Source organism: Amphiura filiformis, chromosome 14 (assembly GCF_039555335.1).
Source record: "Amphiura filiformis chromosome 14, Afil_fr2py, whole genome shotgun sequence".
NCBI classification, from domain to species: domain Eukaryota; kingdom Metazoa; phylum Echinodermata; class Ophiuroidea; order Amphilepidida; family Amphiuridae; genus Amphiura; species Amphiura filiformis.
In genome coordinates, this window is record NC_092641.1 from 56,962,277 (window position 1) to 56,989,041 (window position 26,765).

The following is a 26,765-nucleotide window of genomic DNA, read 5'->3' on the forward strand; positions in this document are numbered from 1 at the left end:
GCAAGATTTTGTTTTCAATTTCGTGCAGGTTTTCAAATTTGAACAAAACCAAATTAAATGTTTTGCAAGAAACAGAAACAGATATAAAGTCATTGACAGTTAACCACTAGTGCGCAATGTGTTGAATGATCTTTCTTTCAAACTTGGAATGAAGTGAATTGATGCATGCGTTATGTAATCGCTCATTTCTTCGCAATGAGTCAATCGATTCCAGTAAAATTAATGTATAAGATGCAAAATAAAATGAGCTACACACTGATTTTTAGATTTTTGGATTCTGATGCCTATTTCTCGACTTGTGTACCAATTCATTCATCCGGTAATTTTTTATGGGACACCCTGTACACCTATAGGTTTGGCAAAACTTGAATTTCAAAAGATGTTTTCAAACTAATGCATGAATAATCTTCACAAGGATTATAAAACTAGCTATTTTATAAACCTATGAAACTAACTTTTAGAAAACTAACTTAAGAACAAAAGATATTGGAGTATTTAAAAATGATTGTAGACTAAAATTTCTCTTATTAATCCATACATTTATTCACTATTCTGATATGTGGTGCAAAATAAAGAACTAAATTATTTTTACTTCTGTGATCCCCATCCCAGAAAATTACAGCACTAATCATTTATTTATTTAAAAATACAAAACTCTAAATTCAAAGTTTGTTGGAAAATATTTTAGTGTATAAATAAAATATACTGTGCACAAACTGTATCCGAATATAAAACAATAAAGCCATTTCTTAAAGACATTAAAAATAAACTATAGTTGACACATGTAGATGGAGAATTTTATTCTGCATATATTGGTATCTCATTTGGCACAATACAACTTTATTTCCCTAACTTATAGAAATTTGAATAAAAAATAGAGCTTTTCAAAAGTGACAAAACTTTACATTGACTTTTCCCTTCGAAGCACACAAATATTGAACACATAGAGAGGAGTGAGCATTCATCTGTCAAGCTGGAATGAGGCTGTTCCATTTAAAATCCACACTACCCCTGTGGAAGATTTAACTAAAGTCTGCCACAGAGGGAGTATGAGTTTTGTATAGAATTGACAATTTGGTAACTTCCATTTGCAATACTCACTCCAGTTGTGAAAGATATAGGTAAGGCCATACTACAGGGTGAGTATAGGTTTCAAAATGATTAACTCTGACCAATTACATTTGTCAAACATACTCCCCCTGTGGAAGATATTTCCAAAATCTTCCACAGGGGTAGTGTAGATTTCAACTGGAATAGCCCAATGAGGCTGTAAGAAAGGCAGCGGACCTCACCTTCAAGGAGGAAATATCCAAATTTGTCACTTTTGAAACTCTACCTTATGTCATTCAAATTTGTATAATTATACAATTTATTTTTAGCGTCTTTAAGAAATGGCTTTTGTTTCTAGTGTATGGATACTTTTAGTGTGCAATATGTGTACTCAAAATATAAAAATGTTTAGACTTCTGTCAAATTCATTAGTATGTGCATGAAAACACACAAAATGAAGTTTTTTCCACTTATTATACTGAAGAAATTTTCAAACAAAACTTTTAAATCCAGTACGTTTGATAAAAGGTTCTTTAATTGCATGATTATATATATACTGCCCAAATTCCTTTAATAAATTTAAAAAACTACTCTTGCTCTATCTAATTACTGCCCAAATTCCTTTAATAAATTTAAAAAATACTATTGCTCTATCTAATTTGAATCATCATTGTCAAAGACCTTGAATACATGTGTTGTTTCATTTACTCAGGCCTATGCATGATAGGCCTTGTGCTAAAACTGCCACACATACACATGTCACCCCTACCACCTTACATACATTCAAACACACATCAAATGAGGATCTATGTCTCTTTTCTCCAGAAATTATTGGAATTCATACATAACATGGGGTGTATATTTGCTTTATCTGACACATGCTGAGGATGCCAGCAGAGGAGTCCTGTAGAAGATATAGATTATTAAAAACATAGATTGTATGTTCCGGTATGTGTTTGAATTCAGCTGACGCTAGTACAGCGGTGGGACATGACATTGCTCATCTGAGCTTACACGTAGCTCTTAACTTGTCAGCTAGCGCTTACGCCGCCAACTCCCTTTGTGTGTGCGCCGCATGTATTTTGCGTTATTTTTGAGTTCACTAACGCACCCTCACTTATCGTCCGGCCCCATGGGCAACACAGATTTGGCATGCATAAGTATCCAATGATCTCAAACACTGGATCCTTCTGAATGCAAAATCAGTGGGGGGCGAGCCACATTGAATTCAGAGAGGGTGAAAACCTTATAAAAAATATGCGCATAATTGTGTAATTTTGGCCCAAACTGTTATTTTTTTTCTGTCTGGGGAGTAATGACACAAAGAGGATCTTCTTGAATTGCAAATTGTCTAGAATCAGAAAACTTGGGATCTCTAAAAGTAAAACATTTTTGGGAAGTAGTGAACGAAAAATCTTGCTTTAAACAGCAGTTTAATTTGTTATTAAGCCGTCTTGAGGCCTTAATTACCCTTGTATGCCCATGCGAATCACTACTCCCCATTCCAGATAAATACAGCACTAATTTTTTTGGGATTAAAAAAATATGATCAAGTTCTGCAAAATAAAACATAGCTAAATCCTAATCCTTTAGTTAGTCCTAACTGGCAATAAAAGAAAAATTTTGATATTTGGCCAATTTCTTGAAAAAAGAGCCAAAAACATGCATTTTGTCATGTTTTCTGACAATCGAGTCACAAAAATCAAAGACTTGGAACAAGTCTAAGCATTCAAAATCTTGAGTAGATGCTGCAATTTTGCTCTAATTCCCACTTTTTTGTGTTACCCGGTACTATAATTAAATAATGGGTTATAAATATGAAACATATCTTTTCCAAAAATTAGAATGCATAAACTGAAATTAGTCTTAGTACAAGTCTTTGAGCTTGATTGTCACAGCATACGAAAAACACCCTAAAAACACATGTTTTTGGCCCTTATTTCCAAAAATTGGCTAAATATCAAAATGTTACTTTTATTCGCTGGAATAGTGTGATGTCATAATACAGCCTGTATGCCTACTTTGGTTCAAGGACATGTTCCCAGTCATGCATGGTTCCTATTGACTTTGTGTTGATCAAAAGAAGTTTACATCCACCTAAATGACATTATCTCAAAAACTAGACAGTTTTAAGAGCTAAAAGTTTGTCCAGTTATAATAATTAGTAAAATAAATGATAATATCCTGCTTACATGTCTTAAAAATGTGAAGTTTTGTCAGAAATTATCATATTCTTTTTACCAACTGGTTGGTTTCCAAAATTCCAATTAGGCATACTGTGTAAACATGGTACACAGGGGACTGTCCTTGAGAGGTGCTTGAACCAAAACACTTCAAATTGTATGCAAGGATGTCTTTATCCAAGGTGATGATGTAATGACTATTCAAGCGAATTGCCAGTTAGGACTAACTAAAGGATTAGGATTTAGCTATGTTTCATATGGCAAAACAGGATAATATTTTTTTTATCCCAAAAAATTAGTGCTGTATTTTTCTGGAATGGGGAGTACAGGCTAACCTATAAAAGCCTATTGAAAGATGCAGGCACCAAAGCCTTGTACTCTAAAAGTCAGAGTTTTTTCAAAAAAATTGCCTTGAATCTGCTTTGACATTTTGCTTATAATCTGAATCAAAAGTAAGTTCTAACTTTCAGTTTAGGTCTTCAAAATTTGAGTGATTGAGAGCCCTTGACTTCACACCGTAAGGGCACAAATGGCTCTTGAAGATTTAAATAGGTAGGCTATATCCTCACTTGAAATTCACAAAAAAGGCATAGCATCAACACACACATACTCGTACATACATACATTGTACACCACATATTGCAAGGACTTGACCTTAGAATTCAACTAAGTGTTTAAAATCTCTTCATTCAAATATATATTTTATGTAAAAAACTACTTTCTTAATTTACATGACACCCAAAAATAAATAAAAGATGGCATTCATATAATCCAAATGTACAAACACTGCACTTCTAGCACTTGAAGATCATGTATCTCAATCACTATTAGATATTAAATCAACCACATGCATCCAATTTATTAAAGTTATATGTAAATGTTGATATTTTCTACAGAATTTGATGTATGAAATGGTATTTGACTCCTCTTTGGAAAGGGGATGAAATGTGACTACTCAAAACCAATTCTTTACAAGAAAACTTCTCAATATATACAGAACCATTTTGTTTGAACAAAACTATTTATGTAAGTAATGTATATATAATGGTATTTGTAAAGTAAACTGGGAACAGAACACTTACCGTTTAGGAAAACGCATCAAATCAGCCGACACGATCTGTCAAGATCCGAGTGTTATGATGAGATGAGATGAGATTGATGCGATGTGATGAGGGGGTATCCCTTCTTTGGTTTATGATGGAAGAGATGGTGATGAACGATTACAGGGACGAGTCGATGCGGGAATGGGAGGAGGGGTATCCCTTCTTTGGTTTATGATGGAAGAGATTGTGATGAACGATTACAGGGGTGAGTCGATGCGGGAATGAGGGCATCCCTTCTTTGGTTGAGGATCGAAGAGATGGTGATGAACGATTACAGGGGTGAGTCGATGCGGAATGGGGAGGGGTATCCTTCTTTGGTTTATGATGGAAGAGATGGTGATGAACGATTACAGGGGTGAGTCGATGCGGGAATGGGGGGAGGGGTATCCCTTCTTTGGTTTATGATGGAAGAGATTGTGATGAACGATTACAGGGGTGAGTCAATGCAGGAATGGGGAGGGGTATCCCTTCTTTGGTTGATGATTGAAGAGATTGTGATGAACGATTACAGGTGTGAGTCGGTGCGGGAATGGGGGGAGGGGCATCCCTTCTTTGGTTGATGATTGAAGAGATTGTGATGAACGATTACGATTACGGGCAGATGATGCGGAAATGGGTTATAGTCACAAGACTCACAAGTTTGCAAATAAGGACTATGATGTGGAAATTAAAGGGTACAAATTCAATGTTGGCCGTATTTTGTGGTGTCTAAAATATGGTTGGAATGAATATTTCAAGGTAAAGATCTGGGGAGGTGACAACAATAGATGGTTAAAACAAATACTATAAACAATACAAAGCAAATCTAAAACAATTGAATGCTAAAATCACAGTTACAACACAGAATATTACAAACTTTCACTAAACTAATAAGACAGTTAACAAAATACATTTCTGCAATCATTCTGTTGGATATGTTATTACAGAAATCCTATAAATGGTCCAAACTGAAAAGTTAGTGATCTGGTTCAAAGAAATTTAAACATTAGTGGAAATCCCTGCTACACTGAAAACAAAATGAAAATGGTTTTTAAAAAAACATAATCATATGTGACAATATCTGATCCAATCAGAAAAAAGTCGGCAATAATGAAACCGAGATATTTAAGCAGACACATGGAGCCAGAGGTGTAAGCGAGGTAACGATTCACTCCCTGAAAAACATGCAAGCCAAAGGCGAGCACCTCGCCAAATTTCCGGAAGTGCACAGGGCTTGTCCGGGGAATAGGCTGCAGGGTATCATCCCCTCAAAAAATTATCATCATCCAATCCCGAAATGTAAAAAAAAAATATTTAAATAAAAATTTCTTTAAAAAATGGTATGGTTGGAATGAATTTTTTTTTTTTTACTTTTCCGGAATTTTTTTAATTTTGGCCACATTTCCGGAATTCAGGGAATTTCCGAAAGACTTACACCTCTGCATGGAGCAAACCGAGCAAAAAAAAAAACCATTAGGGCATCTTAATTAAATCCTGTGTCTCAAAGTTGCTGCGCTGCTAGTAAATCGTATGTAGTCCTCTTTGAAAATCAAGGAATTTCTTTTTTTTATCTCTTTTATTATTTTTTACAAAAAGGCTAAAAACAAAACTCAAAATTCAGATTTGATTTCAAGTTTTCGATTTTTTCGCAAACTTTGGACACAAAAATAATAAAAGAGAAGAACAATAGTTTGTAGCAGTGACTTTTTTGTCTGCTATTCCAACATTTGCAACATTGGATATTTTTTGCACAAAATGTTTGTCCGAAATCTTGTACTGACACATAAAAAAAATTAAAATTAAAAAAAAACCAGTAAAAACACCAAATTCCGCATTAGGTTTTCAATTTCTCACAAGCTTTGAGACACAGCATTTAATTAAGATGGCCTTAATAAAATAGATGTATAAAAAGTTCATAACTTTGCAACCAAGTATGCCAGAGAATTTGAGTCGAGATTTCAACATCAACACACTGAGTAAGTTAGTAATGGTAATTAACTCAATTTTTTTTAAATTTCTGACTTTGATCTGAGTGGATCAGATTGAGTACATGCATTCAAAATATATACAGAAAAATAAAACAAAGAATTAAATACAAAACAAACAAAAAAACAAACTGTCTTGGTTGCAGAGCTGTTGATGTAAATCAAATGGGCTATTCCAGTTGAAATCCATAACCCCCTATGGAAGACATGACCAGAAGACATAGCCCACACAGGGAGTGTGAATGGGATTCCTAAAATGGATGACTCCATTTGAAATCTACACCCCCTGTGTGGAAGATTGAGGTCATGTTTTCCATCTAGGGGTGTTTGCATTTCAGCTGGAATCGCCCATTACACCAGCCAGCTTGCTAATTTAAAATGGCCATCATTTATCTTTTTTTTATTCCAATTGATTGAGAGAATCACATCTTCAAAAACGGTGCAACCTGCAAAACAAAGCATTCAATACATGCCATCAACCATTAGTATTACATGTATAAGACATCCAGAAAAGCAGACATGCCTGACAATGTTATTCAAAATAGATATCAATTCAACAAAAATCATTTTTATATCAAATCAATATGAAACAGCTAGATGTAACAATCAAACAGAACAATTTTAATAGGAAATCATGTGAGTTAAGAAAACTTACCTAGGACTTCCAGACAAGCACTCGAGTAGGTTACACCAACACTGTTTGTAGCACAGCATGTTATTACATCTCCATCATCATTTATATCAAATTGATTAGTGCCACTGCCAGCGACGAGGGTATAGGCAAACACAGTGTTAAATGAGCCACCTCCAATAGCTGTCTGGTCACCTGCACCACTTGTTGCAAGCAGAAAATCGCCATTTGTACCACCATCACCAACTCCATTCGCGGGTCCATCACCTTGATAAACTGTAATGGTAGCAGCAGGATTTACATCCAAGCTACTACATGTAATAGTCAAGTCTGCTCCCTGAAGAAATTCAATCTTGTTAGTAGCGCAGTCAGTGTGTATTGTGTCAATTGGCCCATTCGCGACACCAGTTACAGGATCATTGTAATCTATTGATGAGGTTGGCCCATCTGTTAAAGAGACAAAATAACATCAAAGGGGTTTACAATAGCAGATTACAAATATAGCAGATAATCTTAAAAATTTTGAGTCGTAAGCCAACTTAAGGTTTCAGACCCACTGCAATCGAGTAATTGAGCCATAGACATAGACATAGGCAATAGCATTTTACTTGACTTACATGTATAACTATTGTAAATAAGAATGTATGTTAAGAATGTATGTTATCTATAAATAATTCCTCTGAATGTATAAGTCAAAACAAAAGAGGGTTTCTCAAACCCAATGCACTGGGTCTTTTTTACAGGGTTTTGCTTTTGCTTTTGTTATGAAATGTTCTTTAAAGAGGCAAAAACAAAAAAAAATTCTAAAAATAAACAAATGTGACCCATCACATCGAAACACGGCAGTTGTCGGAAACCCACATTTAAAGATAATAAAGAAAATGTGCCCGAAAAATAAAGGAAATAATAAGGAATTTGAATTCTATTTGTCCCATAAAATCAACATTCTACATGCGACATCAATGGATGAGGTGTCATTTTAAAGCTTAAAAGCAGTCCTTTAGTCTGGCATGTGATGAGTCTTTCGATGTGATGGGTCACAAATACCAGGTAAACAAATAAACCAAAAAAGTGTGATTAAGAGAGTCACAATATAGAGTTATATGGGGAGTAAGAGAGAGGATCCACAAACTGACTGACGTACAACCAAGAAACATAATGCCTCCTCCGGTGGGAGCATAAAACTACCAATGATATTGGATTTATTTATGATAGCACAATGTATCTTTTTCATATAATAAAGTCAGTTTCAGATCTCATGAATATTCAGTGCATAGTGGGTAAGATTTTGATGAACAATGACAGAGATGCAAGAGGTAATGATTCACTTCCTGAAAATCATGCGAGCCACGGCGAGGTGTGCAACAGGGGTCCATGCGGCAGAGCACCTGTCGGGGGTTAACCAACCTCACAAAAAATTTTTTTTGCTCTCTTTATGACAAATTATCATCATCCAATTCCGGAAATGTAATTGAATTTTTTTTTTTTTTGGCCCCATTTCCGGAATTCCGGAAATTGCTGTTAGTCTTGGTCACGCGCCACGAGTTGGGACACCTAATTTGGAGGGGGAGTAACACTTTTCCACTTTCAGTGATGTTTATGATGTCACATTTTCCATAATACTTGTCATACAGTGATAAATTTGGTGTCATTTCAAAGTGTAATTAATACTCTTTCCATACCAACAAATAAAAAAGGTTAATATTATTTCAGTTTTAATTGTGATTAATTAATAAATAAATTGGTGATTGAGGGGGTGGCTAGGGAGCCGGTGGCTAGGGAGCCATTTTCACACATTTAAAAGTTTATTTTAAAGAAACGGGAAGGCCCATGTGTCATGAAATCACTATTTATCGATTAACAGACCCCAAATGCATATATATAGACACCAAAATGAAATAAAAAGCTTTAAAATAACAAATTAACATCATTTTATTACAAATATATATTTTTTCAGACCCCCCTCCCCTTCCTGAAAATGGTATTTCGGCCAGCACCAGCTCATTTCTTGGCCGATTTTCATTAAAAAGGTGTCAAAATGCTCAGGAAAACAAGCTTCATCAAGTAAGGTGTTACTTAGCTGCAAGATGAAAGCCATTGTAATTTTCAAAATTTCCATGTGTTACCGAAAGGTGTCCCAACTCATGGCGCAAGACCTCGGGATTATATCTCTGCAATGAATACCGTAGTGAAATAAATGTACGCAAGTCAACAAACAGCTGCTGTTATAAATAAACATACTTTCTGTTCCTTTTTACAATCATTACTGCACTGGCATAATAATCTGGAAAGAAGTAACACCTAGCAATTCATTTCATTCGGCTGTGAAGCAGGTGACTACAAAGTTTCTCCATGTACTACGATTTGAAGCCAAAGTGCTAATGGCAGTAAAAAGTTGTCCGAGTCCCCCAACAGTTTTTGCACATAAGACAAGTAGGATGTTCTTTGCCTTCCACCTAGCAATATAGTCAATCAATTCACAAAAATCTCCCAGTTGCTGAAAGAATTAACTTCATCGGCTTATAGCAATTTTTAATATCCAAACATGTCAATGACTTGTGTACCGACTTAACATAGGCCTGTGTGACACTCAGGGTTGCCAAAAGATTTCAGTCCAAATCGCGGGTCAAATAATTGAAAAGTTGCAAAATTTTTCTCTTTACCATTGGTTTCTATGGGGCAGGAAACTATTGGAAGTCGCGGGAGCCAATGTTGAAAAGTCACCCCAATTTTTTCTTATCCATTGGTTTCTATGGGACAGGAAATTGTCAAAAGTCGCGGGAAAAATCTTCAAAGTTGCCCAATTGGGCTACCAAATTGCGGGTTGCACTGACACTATACAAATATAATGTCTTGAATTGGAAAAATCATCCTTCTCTTAATCTTCCAGTTTGACTGGGGAACTAAGCATTGACTGATGATAAAAAATACTCAAAGGCAGGATCAAAATACTCAAAAATAAGACCAAACAAGCTGAACTACTCCAAAATGAGCTCAAATTAAGACCAAAAAAAAAAGCCAAATTGACTCCATCCACTTTACTAGGCTGCTCTCTTGAGTCAAGTATCTCTTCCTATTGTGATTATATTGACTAATCAAACACTGAAGTGTATTCATAGTGAGCTTATTTTGGGCCTTATTTGGAATATTTTTGCCAGCCAAACCTAATTCCTCATTCTCATCTTTATACCTTGAATGAAATTCCCATTTCAACCAAGTTATAAGGATGATTTTTCCAAATCTAGACATTTTGAGTTACCAACTGGTGTAATGTGGTATAGGGTCCACAAGTTCTACACATATGGTCCAAATTATAGCGTCCCACGTCATCGCGTTTGGTCACAATGGTTCATTATGTAAACAAAAGAGACCGTTTTTAACAGTGTTAAAAGTTACATCTGAGTCCATAGGAGGCAATTAACTCTAAAAAACAATACAATAGGCCAGGAATGTTTGTTAAAGAAAATCTTTTGTTTTTTTTTTTTTCTTTTTCAAAAGCAAAGCAGGTGTTTAATTCTTTTCTATTTAATCAAAAAAATGGCTGAGTTGGGCGGGATATGTACTGCAGTGAGAATAGACCATACATCGCCAGTAGTTCATCACATGTGAAAAGTAATTTTAAAATGCCACCGCTTGTCCAATTTCCTTCATGGTCGACCAATAGGTTTGCTGGATGAAAATGTACCAGTGAAAGAAATTGCTGGTCGTATGGGGGTTGCGCCCAATGCGATTCGAAAATTGAGAACAAAATTTCAGGTGAAAGGAAAAGTGAAAAATCAGCCGAGAGCACCTCGTGGACGTGTAACGTCTGTTCGTCAGGACATGTCAATGGTGAATTTGGCTGAAACCAGCAACGGATCCGTACTTTAATAAACAGCATGCACCGACGTTGTAATGCACTTGTTAACAGTGTAGGAGGACACATTACCTACTGAACATCTAAACTTTAAGTTTTATTTCCATTACAAACACATGAACAGACCTGACATACTGTATTGTTTGAAAATTGACTCCTATGGACCAAGGTGCAACTTTTCAAACTGCCTCTTTTTTAACATAATGAATCATTGTGACCGAACGCAATGATGTGTGACACTACAAATTGGTCCAGATCTGTAAAACAAATAAGGTTACTCATAGAATTGGATTTGTATACGCTCTACCCGCTTGCTCGCTTGCTCGCTTGTCGCTCATGTGTCGCTTATGCGTGTCGCTCCCACCATTCACCTGCGCTCGCGTTTTAATCATGTTTTAAATGTTTCTCTCGTGTAGGCCTCACAACACCACTATTGTCACCTGACGAAGGGCGAGGCCCGAAAATTTGTGTAATAAATATTCTTTTACGACATTATAATTATTCTTCTACGTGTTTGCTTTCTTCTAAGGTTACTCATAACTGTTTACAATTTTACATTTTGTTCAATAGTTTTCAATTTCTTTCAAAAAGCATTAGGGGGAACTTCTAAGTTTTGCACCCTATATATCCGCCATAATGGTTTGTCGCTCAGAGGGCAAATAGTGTACCCATGTGTTTTTTCAGCAACAGCCAGAAATCTAATAATAATGTGCTTCTTTAAGCTTGAGCATTATAAAATGTTGTGCAAACAGCGCTTAGTGTGCCTTTTTGGCACAATACGTTACACACATACAATATAGAAGTTTGTGGCACACAAACATGGCGGAGTCGGTACTCCTTTTGGTTCTACCTCATTCATCCTGACATACTTTATGGATCTTTCTACAAAAGTTAACAATCAATCCCAGAATATATATAGTTACATACAATTGCAATCAATCCCTTTCAAATTCTTTCACTGTGAATTTTTTTAAATAATTCCTCAATTTATTTACTGAACTAAAAATAGATAAATTCTTTCAAAAACATCAACTTACCTACTACATTAAACTCTATCTCACAAGGAGAGAGCGCAGGATCTCCTGCGAGGTTTAAAGCATTATTGTCGGCAGTGAATGCCAAGGTATTACCATCGTTTGAATCACGAACTGTGAAAGTGTAGTCTCTAAATGCATCAACTAGTAGTATTTGTACACCATCAGCAGCAGAGTCACCAGTTCCAATGACTAGATTATCAGCAGGAGAGGGTTGTACTGTTGTACTAAATGTGATGGATGACGCATCTCGGTGGTTTTCGACAAAAGCAGTAAGAGTGACAGAAGCATCACGTATAACGTCAACTGGACTAGTAGCGGGCGCATTGTTAACTACAAAATAGCAGATTGTAGGGCGTACTGCAAATAGAAGACAGATAACTATTCATGAGAGGCTTTGCATGTAAGTTTGAGGCAAAACAATAGGGTTTTCAAACGTATGTGTAATTGCTAGCCTTTGGCAAATTGCCACAGGAGTGTAAGAAAGTTGCATCGCTTAGTTTTATGTATCTAGATGGATTTTCTAAAATAATGTGGCTCCCAAATAGCCCTGCATCGTAACATCTTAAACGCTCACAGTAATCTGTAAAAAAAAGGTTATTGATACAGATAGTGTGCTACGATAAATCCACAAGCCCCAGTACATTTTACAGATAATTGATAACCACAATGAAGATACAATACCATAATACAACCATTCAGCATCTTTTAAGAACATAGTTCTATTATAGGGGCAGGACCCGAATCAGATTTGGTATAATGTTTCTTTGTTTTAATGGTTTTATTATTATCAAGGGACCATTGACAAACACTTTAAAGGTGGGCTGATGCATAAAGAAAAAATCACATATTATTTCATGGCCCCCCCTTCGGACCTAAAATTATTTTCAGCCCCCCGCTTTTGGTAGTGAAAAATGTACATAAACCCCATAGAAAATAGCGTAAACTCATGTTCTATGAAAAAAAGTAAGGTGATTTTTTTAAAGGCCTCCCTTCACCTGAACATTGGGAGCACTGTGAATAAAAATTGATGCCAAAAGCATTCCTAAGTTTGGGACCTAAGAAAAATACATCATACATAATGGCGATGTTGTATTTGAGTTTGTATACACTTTGTTGGATTTGCAAATAACTCCAATATATGGAGCTACATATGGAGACACACATGACAAACGAGGACACGCCTCCGACAGTGGATGTCCTCGATCTGCTGGATATAATCAGGACATCCCAAACAACGTAAAAATGCATTTAAAATGGGTCCACCTATAGGGGGTATAGGACGGGCCACGGTCGGATAGTAAGTGGTCTGGTGTGTGTGTGTGTGTGAGGTCCATGCAGGTTATTCAATTAAGAACAGGTGTGCGAGTGCTCGGTTAGATAGTATTAAATCATATGCAGAATGAGGTCCTTGTTTGGAGGTATACATTTTTAAGTAGGGTTGCACTTGATTTGGATGGTGTGTGCATGAAGTGTGTGGGACAGAAGAATGCTAGCGAGTTGTTTGTTGTATGTGGGGGTGTGGGGGTGCATTTGTAAATGCCTCCAAACAAGGACCTACATATGGATACACACCATAAAACGAGGACACACTTCCAAACGAGGACGTCCTCGGTTTGAAACTATGACCAGGATGACGTACATGATGCAAATACGCATATAAGATGGTTACGGTTCGCTATCTCTAAGGACCGCTATCTCTAAGGTTCGCTATCCCTAAGGTTCGTTATCACTAATTTTAAATAAGGTCCGCTATCACTAATTTAAGGTCCGCTATAAGGTTCGCTATCTCTAAGGTTCGGTATCAAATTTCAAATAAGGTCCGCTATCTCTAATTTCAACAATCCCGGTATCCCTAAGGTTCGCTATCTCTCTAATTTCAAATAAGGTCCGCTATCTCTAAGGTTCGCTATCTCTAAGGTTCGCTATCTCTACTATCACTATCACTAATTTCAAATAAGGTTCGCTATCTCTAATTTCAAACAAGGTTCGCTATCTCTAATTTATAATAAGGTTCGCTATCTCTAATTTTAAATAAGGTTCTATCTCTAATTTTAAATAAGGTTCGCTATCTCTAATTTTAAATAGGGTATAGCTAGTGGACCTTATTTGAAATTAGAGATAGCGGACCTTTTTTTAAAATTAGAGATAGCGGACCTTATTTAAAATTAGAGATAGTGGACCTTATTTAAGATTAGTGATAACGAACCTTAGGATATTAGCGCGACCCTAATCAAAATTAGTGATAGCGACCCTTAGAGATAGCGAACCTTAATTAATTAGGATAGCGAACCCTAAACAAAATTAGTGATAGCGAACCTTAGGTAAAGCGAACTTCAATTGCAATTAGTGATAGCGAACCGTAGAGATAGCGAACCTTCAATAAATTAGTGATAGCGGACCTTATTCAAAATTAGTGATAGCGAACCTTATTTTAAACTAGTGATAGTGAACCTTATTTAAAATTAGTGATATCGAACCTTAGAACTAGCGAACCTTATTCTAAATTAGTGATATCGAACCTTAGAAGTAGCGGACCTTTTTTAGGTATAGCAAACCCTTTTCTCTATTAGAGATAGCGGGATTCTGATCTCCATAGACTTTACATGTTAGTGATAGCGAACCTTAGAGATAGCGAACCTTAGAGATAGCGAACCTTAGAGATAGCGGGATGTCACCTATAAGATAGCATATAAGATAGGTCCCCCATAGGAGGTATAGGACAGGTCACAGTTGGATAGTAAGTTGTCTGGTGTGTCTGTGTGAGGTCCACGGTGTGTCGATTAAAAACAGGTGTGTGAGTCCTTGGTTAGATCCTCGTTAAGTCGAGGTCCTCGTTTGAACGTATATTTACAAATAGGTGGGTGTGTGTGGGGGTGGAGTGGTGGGGGGTGTGCAACAGGGGTGGGGGTGTTTGTGTGAGGGTAGTTAAGTTTGATTGTGTTAACTTATTGAATGATAGTTCTTGTTATCCTAATTCCTTCCATCAATACCGTATTTCGTCAAATAAACGCCCCCGGGGGCGTTACATTTTCCCAAGAGGAGGCGTTTATTCAAGGTCAATTTTAGAACGATAATTCCTGTTAAAATCATTAGGTAAACTTAAAATTCACGCTAAAATGACGATCTATGAACTAGAAACACTGACTTCTGCTTCACTTCCGGTTTCAATCGAGATTTTCGCCAAAAGTGATGATATTATCGACCATGTGAGCAACTTGGTAAGCTTACTACACAAGATAGCATGGAAATATCGGCATTTTTTAAACATCTTGGTTGAAAAAAGTGGTGGGGGCGTTTATTTGAGGGGGGGGGGGCGACTATTTGACGAAATACGGTATTTGCAATTGCACTTTTGCATTTTGTTTGTTTTTCTCAAAATTACAAAAAATGACTTGGGCAATTAGCGTAGCAGGCTGACGATATGTGCAATTGCACTTATAATGACAAGGATAATTCACTGATCACCATGCAGTATTGTCACTACACTTGAGTTGGCCAACCAGCACTCAATGGGATTGAACTCAAAACCTCATCAATGGATATTTACATGATGATGTTTAAAGTGCTTTCTCCTGCATGATGGATTTACATGCGCTGCTTTAGTTCGCATTTAATGCTTCATTGATTTTTCGGACTTTATGTTGTCTGTCTATGGCATTCATAGAATTTGTAACCTTATAAATATTGAATTTTGTATTTAAGCTATAGACTTGTCTGTAACCATCAAATGGGTGCCACAACTCTACACGTTTGCGTTTCTGTGGCATCCACATCTCTCATACCACCTTATTTATTTTGTAATATTAATATTGGTATCTCAATTGTAATTATTTGGCATTGCATTGTTACTAATTTATTACAAAATGTTTCTTTCTATATCATGTTATTTATGTGTATGTGTGTTGAGATGAAAATAAAACTGAACTGAACTCAACTGAACTGGGATATGGGGACTTGCCAACGGGCACTAAAATAGAGAATTAGAACGTGGAGTTACTGTAGGCTCAAGAGCTAAATGTAATAACTCAATGGTAAAGTGCGATTATCTTGACGAATGCACTTGTGCGAAGTAATTATCCATCATGTACTTTATGAGTGCATCATTTATAATAAAACAATAGGTAATTTATTGCTGCATTGGTTATTTTAGTTTGAATACTAAGCACCCTAGTGAAAGAAGATAATTGTTTTTTTTTATTCCTAGCAGTGAGAGGAACAATTTGAGATATATCATAACATGATCGAATAAATATTAAATTTGATTATATTATGACCTTCGATCCCTCGTGGGAATCATAGGGGGTATAGAAAAAATGGTGCCAATTCTAGTTTTATCTAGAAAAACACATTGGTTCCACTTCAATGTTTTTCATTGAATTGAATGTAACTTCATTGAATGAAGTTCTTAATGCCTGTGTTTATTTGTGTGTGAGGGCTGATAATCTGAATGTGAGAGTATAATGAGCGTTGTAGAAATACGATGGGTTGTGCGGTAATGTGAGAGGTGTATGTGGGGGGTGAGTCTATGTATGCACAGGGGTGAGTTTATATTTGGAGTGTTTGCAGGGCCGTGTGGATATATGTGAGTTTTGTAAATTTTGATTTATAATTCAATGTAAATTTAATATGTGTTTGATGTATTCAAGTGCTTCAGTAAGTGCAATTAATTTCTTTTAATAATCTTATTGTGTTTTTCAATGTAATTTTTTATGTTTTTTATGTCATTATAATTGTAATATTTCATGTAATTCGGCCTCCGGGCCACGAATTGAAATAAATTTAATCTGAATCTGAATCTGAAAGGAAAACTGGATGCTAACTTAACTAGAATTACGCGGTTCGTAATTAAGGTGGCCCCCACAAAACTATACACCACATGAGGCTACCATATACTATCACAATACCGAGTTTGAAGTTGAGTGGTGATTGCATTTAAGCTGGAGAGTGGATTAATGGAAATGAAGGCAAAATATGCAAATGAGCTCATTAATATTCATAAATATGCAAATAAATTGACACAAAACTATTCAGCACATCAGGCCACCATATCCTATCACCGTACCAAGTTTGAAGTGGATCGGTGATTGCGTTAAAGCCAAATATGCAAATGACCTCAAAAATATAACTTAAAAATCACCCCTTAGCGCAATCATGCACTATAAACCTATTTCATTTATACACACAACTTTCTTGCATGATAACATGATGATTACAAATATATACATACCAAGGACATTCAATCGTTGGACACTATCTTGAGTTAACGGCGCGGGTGATGCTGTAAACTCTTGAGATATCTCACATTTTATAAGACTGTCATCAAAGGCTACTACCCCTGTACCATCATTAAGTTGAGGTGTGAATGTCAGTGTACTTGTTGAGTCAACAGTTGAATCGAAGGCTGCTGCACCATGGTTTGTCGTTATCGCTATACCTATTAAATAAATATTGAATAGTTTCTTTTTAAATAAATGTCACACTTCTTGACCAAACAATTATGTGAACCAACATGAGTATATCGGCGTCTGACTCTTGTGTATTTTTGCAGAGCGGCGCCTGACTTTGTGTGAACACCGAGCCACAGCAGCGGCGGTGGTGGCTCGGCGCCCCCTCTATTGAAAATTCCTGGATCCGCCCCTGTATAAAATATTTAAGTCTTGATGATCTGAACTCGCTCAATATGTATACATATCTGCATTTAATTAGCATACAATTCAACATATGTTACGGCTACGGAGTAAATGTGACTGTTTGAAAACTGACCAATCACAGTCTTTGAATATGGCTGTCCCTGAGCTAGGTCAAGGTTATATTGTGATTGTGTTATTCAACGAAAAGTATGCTTGATGCAGTGTATACAGTAAATATGTGCTCTCATGATCAAGAATTTTTATATTTTTGTATTTTTATTATAGCAAATTTAGGCTTTGATATCACGTCAGCAATCACATCTATATCATTTAATATGGTCAAAGGCATACAGAGCCCTGCAGCTGACATCACAAAAAAGAATACCTCTACTACATCTGTAGCATTTAAAGCTATATGTTATATGTTATTTATTGGTATTTCACTGTGGGACAGGGATTCTGGGAAGTGTTCCCTATATTTTGATCAGTATACAAATATTGAGGTCTGTATGCACAAAAGAGTTAGAACGGGTCTAAAGTTAGACCTGGTCTAAGTGGAATTTAGTCTCAGGAAAAACGACATTTTCCGTTACCTTTGCTGAAGTTATTTTGTATCAATTTTGAACTTTTCATTAAAATCTTTAGAATTTTATAGCTACTACGGGAAATAATGGTAAAGGACCATTCCTGATGGAACTAATTTCCACTTAGACAAGGACTAACTTTAGACCCGGTCTAACTCTTTTGTGCATACGGACCTGAATGTTTATAAGTACAATGGTAAAAATATTTTTATTTAGTTAAGTGTATCGTTCCATTCAATGCATTTTTGCCGAGTTGAACGGAACAGTTCATATTTCACCGAATGAAAATATTCTTACCATTGAACACATAAAAACATTCAATATTTGTTTTATATAACTCATATAAAAATTCCTTTTCATTCACTTAATTTTATAAATCATCAGGAAAACAAAATAAATTAACAAAAATATATAAACTATATTTATTTTAGAAGCGACATTTAAGTTAAAGCCATATTATAACATTTTCAAACAAAATAGATTAGCATTTATTTGCCATAAAATGTTAGCTTTTACTGTCAGATATATCCCCTTTTATTTTTGAGCCGAACAACTACAGCAAAGCAAAGAAAATTGGAATTTACTACCAGCGCACATGTCACCAATACGCACCACCCTTCGCTCATGTTGTGAATACGACCCTTTGTTGTGTATATCATCACGCCCAAGACGCCGTGTAACGTACTGTGTGTTATGAACATTGTGTATGCGTTCGACTAATAATTCCATCGTAATAATAAAGCGCCGATCCGGCGTTTTATTCAAAATCTCGGATTTTGACAAAACTACAGCACCTAGAGTCTTGATTTTTGCAGGGTATATTGGTTTAATAAAGTACAATTTAATCGTGTAAAAAAGGAATTTTAAAAATTCAGTGAGGGCGTCTTCCTCAGCAAATGTTATAATATGGCTTTAAGTTACTTTTAAAACACAGAGTAACAAGGATAAATAAATAATACCAGTATCTAATAAAATACAGTGTTTTGTCGTACCATCGTAAAATGCGGTTAATTTCCTACATGTAACTTTTTATGGGACACCTTATAATTTGAAGTATTCATTTCACTTAAAATTGCCATTTATGTTCAGAGGTCATGTGTTCACTGTGAAATTGGGTTGGTTATGGGTCGCTCAAATCAGAGAATCCCCTTTTTCCAGATTTTGTTTATTGTTAGTTGGGTTTGAGTCACTACATTTCAAAATTCCCTTTATATGTAATTATGGCTGATACCTTATTGATGTTGAATAGTTCTCCAAAATTATGTGAAATACAAGTACATTTATAAAAATTAAAATCTTATCTGATGGCCCGGCATGTATGGCACTAAGTTTGCTAATTTCTTTAAAACATTATTGGTACTTGTACTACAAACCTGCATTAGCATCAAAAACCTCAGTAGTGCCAATAAACCATTTAAAGCTTGCTTGTGGTAACGCATCTGTAGCTGTACAAGTAAACGTGATTGGATGTCCTGATACTGCATCTGTATCCACAATTGGATCATCATGATCTGTCGTAGGAGCTCCAGCTAAATTATTGGTTAGAGTAAGAGTAGCAGGATCTAAAATAAAAAAAAAAGTTTTTGTTAAATTTATAGTTACAGCACACTGTGAACCCAAATAGCCCAAATATCTTTTCTACACATTATATCTAATCACGATACCGCAAATCAAATAATTCAAAAATAGTCCATGAAACTGTGAAGTGAAGATCCAAGCTATACTTTATCCACCTTAACATGGCTGTGCATTTGAGAAATATTGTTTCTTTCGAAAAATTGACCTTTTAACTTGTGGTTAAAATATATGGTGCTAAAGTGGAATAAATTTGCATGAAGAGCACAAAAGTGGTCATTTTAGGGTAAAATGGCCAAATATGAAATCAATTTGGTCAAGAACCCACATACAGGTATCAACATTGGGGATCATCCCCACTTATCAAAATATTTGAGGGATTCACCCCCCATAATTCCCTGGGAATATAGGCTGGGATATACGCCTACATGTATGTCTCCTCGATCTGTACTATTTTTTTCCCTGAACCAGTAACAAAACTATTTCATCCCTCATAATTTAAAACAAAATTGTTTGCTTGCCCTCCACTGACCAGCCAAAAATTGGCCAAAATCAGGGTAGGCCTTTAAAAAAAATATTATTTTGTAATTCATAATTTTAATGGTTTTTTATTACTTTTCTGTGTGTAAATTTCATTTCAAAGCTAAATTTGGCCAACAACATTTGCTTTAAGAAGTAAATCATTACTGTAAATTCATAACATTTCATAACTGATGTACATTCCTGCATCAATGTTTCCAATAAACTTTGCATCTTATATGCCGTAAGTATTCAGTCACCCTAATCCATTTCTATGGTGTGTCATGTTTATGCACAAACTAAAGTTGTTTGCTTGTCCTCGTCCGACTGACTATCTTGGCAGTCCTGACCATAGAACTTTTAAAAAAGGTTGTTTTTTTCACAATTTTCCTGAAAATGTCGTGAACTTTATGTCTGAGAAACTGAAGATATAAAATACATGTTGTAAAGTATCATTTGTTGCATGTTTCTCCCCTGTCCAGTTGAACCTGGCTGAGGGTTTTGTATTATCATCTAAATCTTTAGTATCTACACAACTTGTTAAACTTAAAAATGCAGTAGATTAACTCTGCCAGATATGTGTATGTCATTCCTTGAATTTGTCTATGGTGGAAATCATGTGGCCAGTGAGTGTTTTATATACACACAAGTACTTCACATTATACTTTTGGTACTTGGGGGAAAAAAAGATTAAAAAAAACTTTCCCAACCAACCCAACTTATGAAAGTAATCTAGAGATGGACAAGCAAACAATTTATTTTTTAGCCTTATTCGACGTTCTGAAGTATTGAATTATCTTTCCACATGTCCATTGCTCATTGCCGAGGCACATAATACAGTATAGCGAGTCATTAAAAAAATATATATATTTTTCCGACCTACCGACCCACCTCAAAAAATCCCACTGGAGGGCAAGCACAATATTTCTTTTGGCTTAATGGTTCATTATACATGTATGCATTGAATTCACCACAGGATATAACCAGTCTGTCCCAGTACTCGTAACGGTAAACACATTAGTTTGTTACCGTCAGCCATAACAAATCACATCTCTGTTATGACTAACCGTAACATATTACCAATCTCTGATTTTTTGACCCATTCTGATAAATAAGTCCGTATTTATATGCACCTTTAGAGTGATAAGTTGGATTCTGGTGAAGAGATATACTACTAGTGATAAACTGGAGGTTATGTACAAGGCCACAGCTTTATTTAGCTGGATAGGGGAGTAAAATGGGTTGATGGGGATTCACCCATATTGTCCTTCAGCTTTAATTTGACTGGTTTAGTAATGAAGGAATCAAAATATCTTAATTGAATTGACATAAGATATTAGGGTATTTGTCGAAGTATTTATTCATATAGATTTTGTTGGGGGGGGGGCATTTATTTAACAATGGGGACGTTTTATACTGCCGACTGTGGAGTGTTTTTACCTTTCTTATGTAAAATGTTACGGTTGGCAGTAACACTTTTATTGTGTTACGGATATCCATAACAAATATTTGTTGCCGTTAACCATAACATTTCCAGATTTGACCCTAGTTTGACCTCAGCCTCATTTTGAATTCTCTTATGTGTTATGGCTGACCGTAACAAATGGTGTGTTACCGTTATGAATACTGGGACTGTTTCCATTCACTATAATTTTAAAACAATAAAGTACGGATTGATTGGTGAAAATTGTGCGTCAACTATTTGAATTTTGTGTCCACTTTTCTTATATAATTCAAAATTGTTTTAAAAGGATTCAGCCTTGATTTCATCTATTGTTGACTTATTTTGGAACTCCCAATATAGTTTGGTTTTTTGCAATTGGTTGTTTGGCAAAGTAATTTTAAATTAAAAAAACCAAAAAAATTCAGAATACTGATAAAATTTGTGCGGTTGGCGGTTTTTATTACGGACGGCCGGCATTCCTGAAACGCACATTTATATTAGGCCTAACAATATAATGGATGCTCGCACATGTATGGATATCATGAACTCAGCGATTGCATGTTTCGAAATTTTTGATACCGAATGGTATTTTCGGCATTTATGGAGCAGTTTGGTTGGAAAAAATGGCTGGGAAAGGGGCATTTATTAGAGAGTAATACGATAAGTGGAAGAAATGATGCTTATGTTACTTTACCTGTATTTTGAGAATTATAATATATTTATTCATTTTATTCATTTTATTCATTACAACATTATAAACATCTTCAAAATGCTCCACTTACCAATAAAACAGTACACACTGACATCAATGAAAAAATGTCTTATGCAGAGGTTTTATTGACAAAATTATTCACAATTTAAAGAAACATTTTAATAACAATAAAATGTCATAACAAATTTCATCTGAGCCCCCTGAATGGGGCTTGAGTCCCCTCCGCAGTAATTTAAACATTTTCTACAAAGCATCCAACTTCACCACAAAATCATGCAAGGAGAGCGTGGCCTAGCGGTTAATGCATAGGACTGTGAACCCAAGGGTCAAGGGTTCGAATCCCAGGTCAGGCTCTTTGTGTCCTTGAGCAAGACACTTCACTCTACTTGCTTAGTGCTTCGGAGGGCACTTTAAGCTGTCGGTCCCGTGTACATGCATATTTTCTCACATTAATGTAGTGTGCACGTTAAAGAACGTCCACAGGCTATTCGAAAAGAGCAGGGGATCATCCCGGTCATGTTGACTGTACTTCAAAATACACTCATCTACTCTAGGTTCCAGAGTAAAAAATAAGTACAGCTTGTCTGTACGCAGTGCGATAATACTCATACATATGAGGGAGGCACTTATAAGGAAGAAGAAGAAGAAGAAGAAGAAGAAACTTACTCGTAATGCAGACATCCACTCTGTCCATTTCTTCACCTTGATTAGTTCCACCCACGTTATCTTGAAATAGACACCAGTAACTAGCATGGTCAGTTAGATCCAAATTCTTGATCTGTGAAAGGAAAAAGTCTCAAACATATGTGACGTGTCCACAGAATTAAAACCAGAGAACCAGGACTCGACCGCCATCTTGATACAGGCATGGGGCAAAAATTGGGGGTATTCGGTTTCCTTCGGAATGCGCTCGAGGCATTCGTTGTCATGCAAGCGACATGGATGATGGGCGATTTGAGAGACGCACTTGATGCGACCAGCACGCGCAGTACGACAACGCTTCAGATGAGACGCGTAATTGTTTTTGTTCGTCTACACGCACCGTCGGCAAGGACCCGAATACCCCCAATTTTGTCCCCATAGCTGACGGCGCGATTGTACGTGGCGGTATAGGGAGTCCCGGTTCTCCTTCTCTAATTCTGTGGACGTGTCATGTCAAAAGGAGACACTTTTGGGCAGGTTATCAATTTTGAGGTTTTTACATATTTTAAATATACAGATATTTTGCTCCACAACACCGCTTTCCCCAATGAAATCGGACATTCCTAAGCGAAGATATTGAGTTCGCAAGTTATAGTATTATAAAATTGGAAATTGAGATATCAGCCTTTAAAAATATTATTGACAATGTTGAGAGTAGGAATTACCTTGAAAAATGTCTCAAAAATACAAAATGCCAGTTATATTCCGGGCTGAAACAATCAGGCAATATTTTTAACATAAAAAGCATCACAAATTCGCAACAAACACAAATTGTGAAAAAATCACCCCCGGGCAGATTTTTGGCTATTTCTCCATTTACGATCCTGCCCAAAAGTGTCTCCTTTTGACATGACACGTCACATATTGTAATGACATAAAAATAGTAGCATGCTTTTTTTTAATAGTGGAGAAAATATTGACCAAAGATATTAATATTGCTGATGAAGCATATTGTTTTGAGTTTGACAGACAGCTGAATCTGGATTTGTCTCTTGTTAATTCATGTTGCGCATGAATTAGTATATTAGGGATCAGCACTTTAGCTCCAGAAGGCAGCATATCAAGTTTGTACTGTGATCATGCAGTGTCGACCACACATTAGCTAACCCTGTACATGTCGCTTTCTTTCATTTACTTCACGCTGGTCACCATTAAAAAATGTATATTCTGCCCTCTAAACCTGTAATACATGTAACACATGTTGATGCTAGGATATGCAGGCGGGCTCTCCAGTACCCGCCCGTCCCCAAGGTTCCCCGGGTTGGAATTTCTGGCCGGGATACCTAATATATTTACAATATTTAATATATAATTTACAAGTGTTGCCCTGGCCCAGTTTATTATCTATTCCAAATTTTGGAAACCTCATGCATATTGCCAGCAGTAGGATCCTTTACCAGAGGGAGATGTAATGATTTTAAATTGTTAAAAGCAAGGGATGTAGTAGAGCATGTTTAGGGCAAAACATGGCTCGCTCGTGACATAGCTGATAAATATTTCATGATAATTGGCATCCCGGTGTTATCACTTAACATGGACTATGTGTACGCATGATCGCTCCCAATTTCGTGAAAAAGGGGTTAAACTAAGTTCGCAAACAGAAAATGTTTGTGTTGTTTTTGATGACGGTGCACTCGCAATTAAAAAATAGGGTATATTTTTGTGAATTATGAGAATGTTGAAATCCCAAGAAATCTTAACATTTATTGCTCAATTTACTCCCGGATTTCACTTTTGTGAAACTTTTGTGGCTTCCTATAATATTCAGCAACTCACTCAGTTTGTTTCTGGGGTTTGTTTACACTGATTACATCACAAGGGACTTACCCAGCTTGGCTCTATTAATGATTTCAAAATGGATACAAATTCGATGCATTTTGAAATCATTAATAGAGTATGACATATGAGTACAAATTTATTCAAAACACATAGGCCTACAATTTTTTTTTTTTTTTGGAAGTCAACCATGATTGATCCTAGCATTTAGCTCTAGGTCCAGTCCAGGGACACTCTCCAAAACTGGAAAAAAAATTGGGGATGGGACATTACTCGAAGGTGGGGCTATATACTCGCGTCAGTACGGTATGTTATTGGCTTCATGGTATAGGTGCATAATATCACAACTTATTGTCGGTTACCATTGTTTCAGTATTATTATTATGGACTGTGAATTTACCTGTAGAAACAATGAATAAAAATTGGAATTGGAAGTATGAGGTAGAGCTATTTGAAAAACAGCTTTCCTGAAGAGAATTTGACAGAGCTCCGCCATCTGACAGTCATTTTTAAGGAACTGTCGGTAGGAAAAGCTCCACCATTTTAAAGCCCCATTTAAGGGAGGTGTAATGAGCGTGAAGCTGGTTTGGATTCCAGAGGGAGTGTGCCTGTAACAGACACAGCCAGGACCAGCTCAGATCGCGCCGCCAAATCGCTTTGCAGTCCAGAAATTTCTTTTTTTCTCAGCCTTGAAAAAATAGGCAGAGCTGGGAATCATATCTAGCTTTGTTTACATAATGGCTGCTATCTTTTCAGCTAATCATGATTCGAGGTCAGACCTCAGTGCCAATGATATAAACAAAGTTTTGCTAGAATAGTTCTGAATATGCAATAATTGGAAGGATTTGATAATATATAAGACACTGCTTGCTCATGGCTCGTGCACAGAAGTATAGACAGCATGAGCACAAATTGGTGCAATATATCTTGCCGAATGTCAGTATCGGCGCGGCAAGGCAACACTGAAAAGCAAACATGTCTTTTACAAAACGCAAGGGAATTGCCAGATCAAAAATCACACTTCCTGTCGGAATTTTCCTAGCTAAATAAGTAACAATCATGAACGATCATGCAAAGATCGCCACCTCAAATTACCAGCTCCATTACTCAAACGATGTAGCAAGAGAAAGTACAAAACCGAGACAAATCTGGTCTATGACAATAGCTCCAATTGCTTGCAATTGAGCTAAAAATCTTGTGTGCACGTCCTCGTTTTCAGACAAACTCCTATGCAGCGATACCGTTGTACTGCTCCATTGCCCAGCGATGATCGGTCATCGATGCGCGCACTGAGAGATTACACAATGAGGAAAAGAGCCACCATTCTGTTTCTCTCTTAAGTTTCGTATATCCCATAATTCCTTGTGGTTAGACCCCAGATGACATCATTTTGACGTCCACGCCGATGCGCACATTGTTTAGCCAACATCGTTACTGCAAATTGTAAGTCAGCATGACCTCAAATGATGACATCTGGGGTCCAACACAAGGTCAACTGAAATTTCAGTTTTTGTCCAAGAGGCACCATGTATTTTGAGTGAGAGCACACAATGCACAATTTAAGACACCAGATCTGAAACTGACTTTTAAACTTTTAAAAATCAAGGTTGATTTTTGTGTTCTTTCAATTCCTTTCTTGGGTTCAAACAAGTTTTCTAACATTACTTAAAAGTCCTTCATACCACACATCACTCCAACTCCAGTTTATTCCCAATATCAGGGTTGGCAATTTTTTTATTAAAAAAATTAAAAAAATTGATTTATTGATTTAAATCAGATTTTTTTTATTTAAAGGAGTATTTCGTGATCCTAGCATCTTCTTTTTATGACATATTTCAGTAGATATCCACGAAAAAAGCTTATTCCCAACATTTCAGTTGCTTCCGATCGTGCGTTTGCGAGTTATGCATGATTATGTATATTGCACTGCTCCATAGACAATGTGTTGTAATTTCGTTCTGGTGCACCAGAACGAAATTCAAATTTCACGATATCTTTG

At 36.2% G+C, this 26,765-nt stretch overlaps 1 protein-coding gene across 1 annotated transcript in view; it reads right to left on the minus strand.

Annotated features, from left to right (window-relative positions):
• LOC140170345 (uncharacterized) overlaps positions 1-26,765 on the minus strand; it is a 78,386-nt gene that overhangs the window by 14,551 nt on the left and 37,070 nt on the right. The window contains exons 5-9 of the mRNA XM_072193712.1: positions 22,955-23,066; positions 19,412-19,600; positions 17,052-17,258; positions 11,825-12,181; positions 6,956-7,378 (exon numbers count right to left, since the gene is read on the minus strand). Coding sequence (XP_072049813.1) covers positions 6,956-7,378; positions 11,825-12,181; positions 17,052-17,258; positions 19,412-19,600; positions 22,955-23,066 — 1,288 coding nt within the window. The remainder of the gene's footprint in view (positions 1-6,955; positions 7,379-11,824; positions 12,182-17,051; positions 17,259-19,411; positions 19,601-22,954; positions 23,067-26,765) is intronic.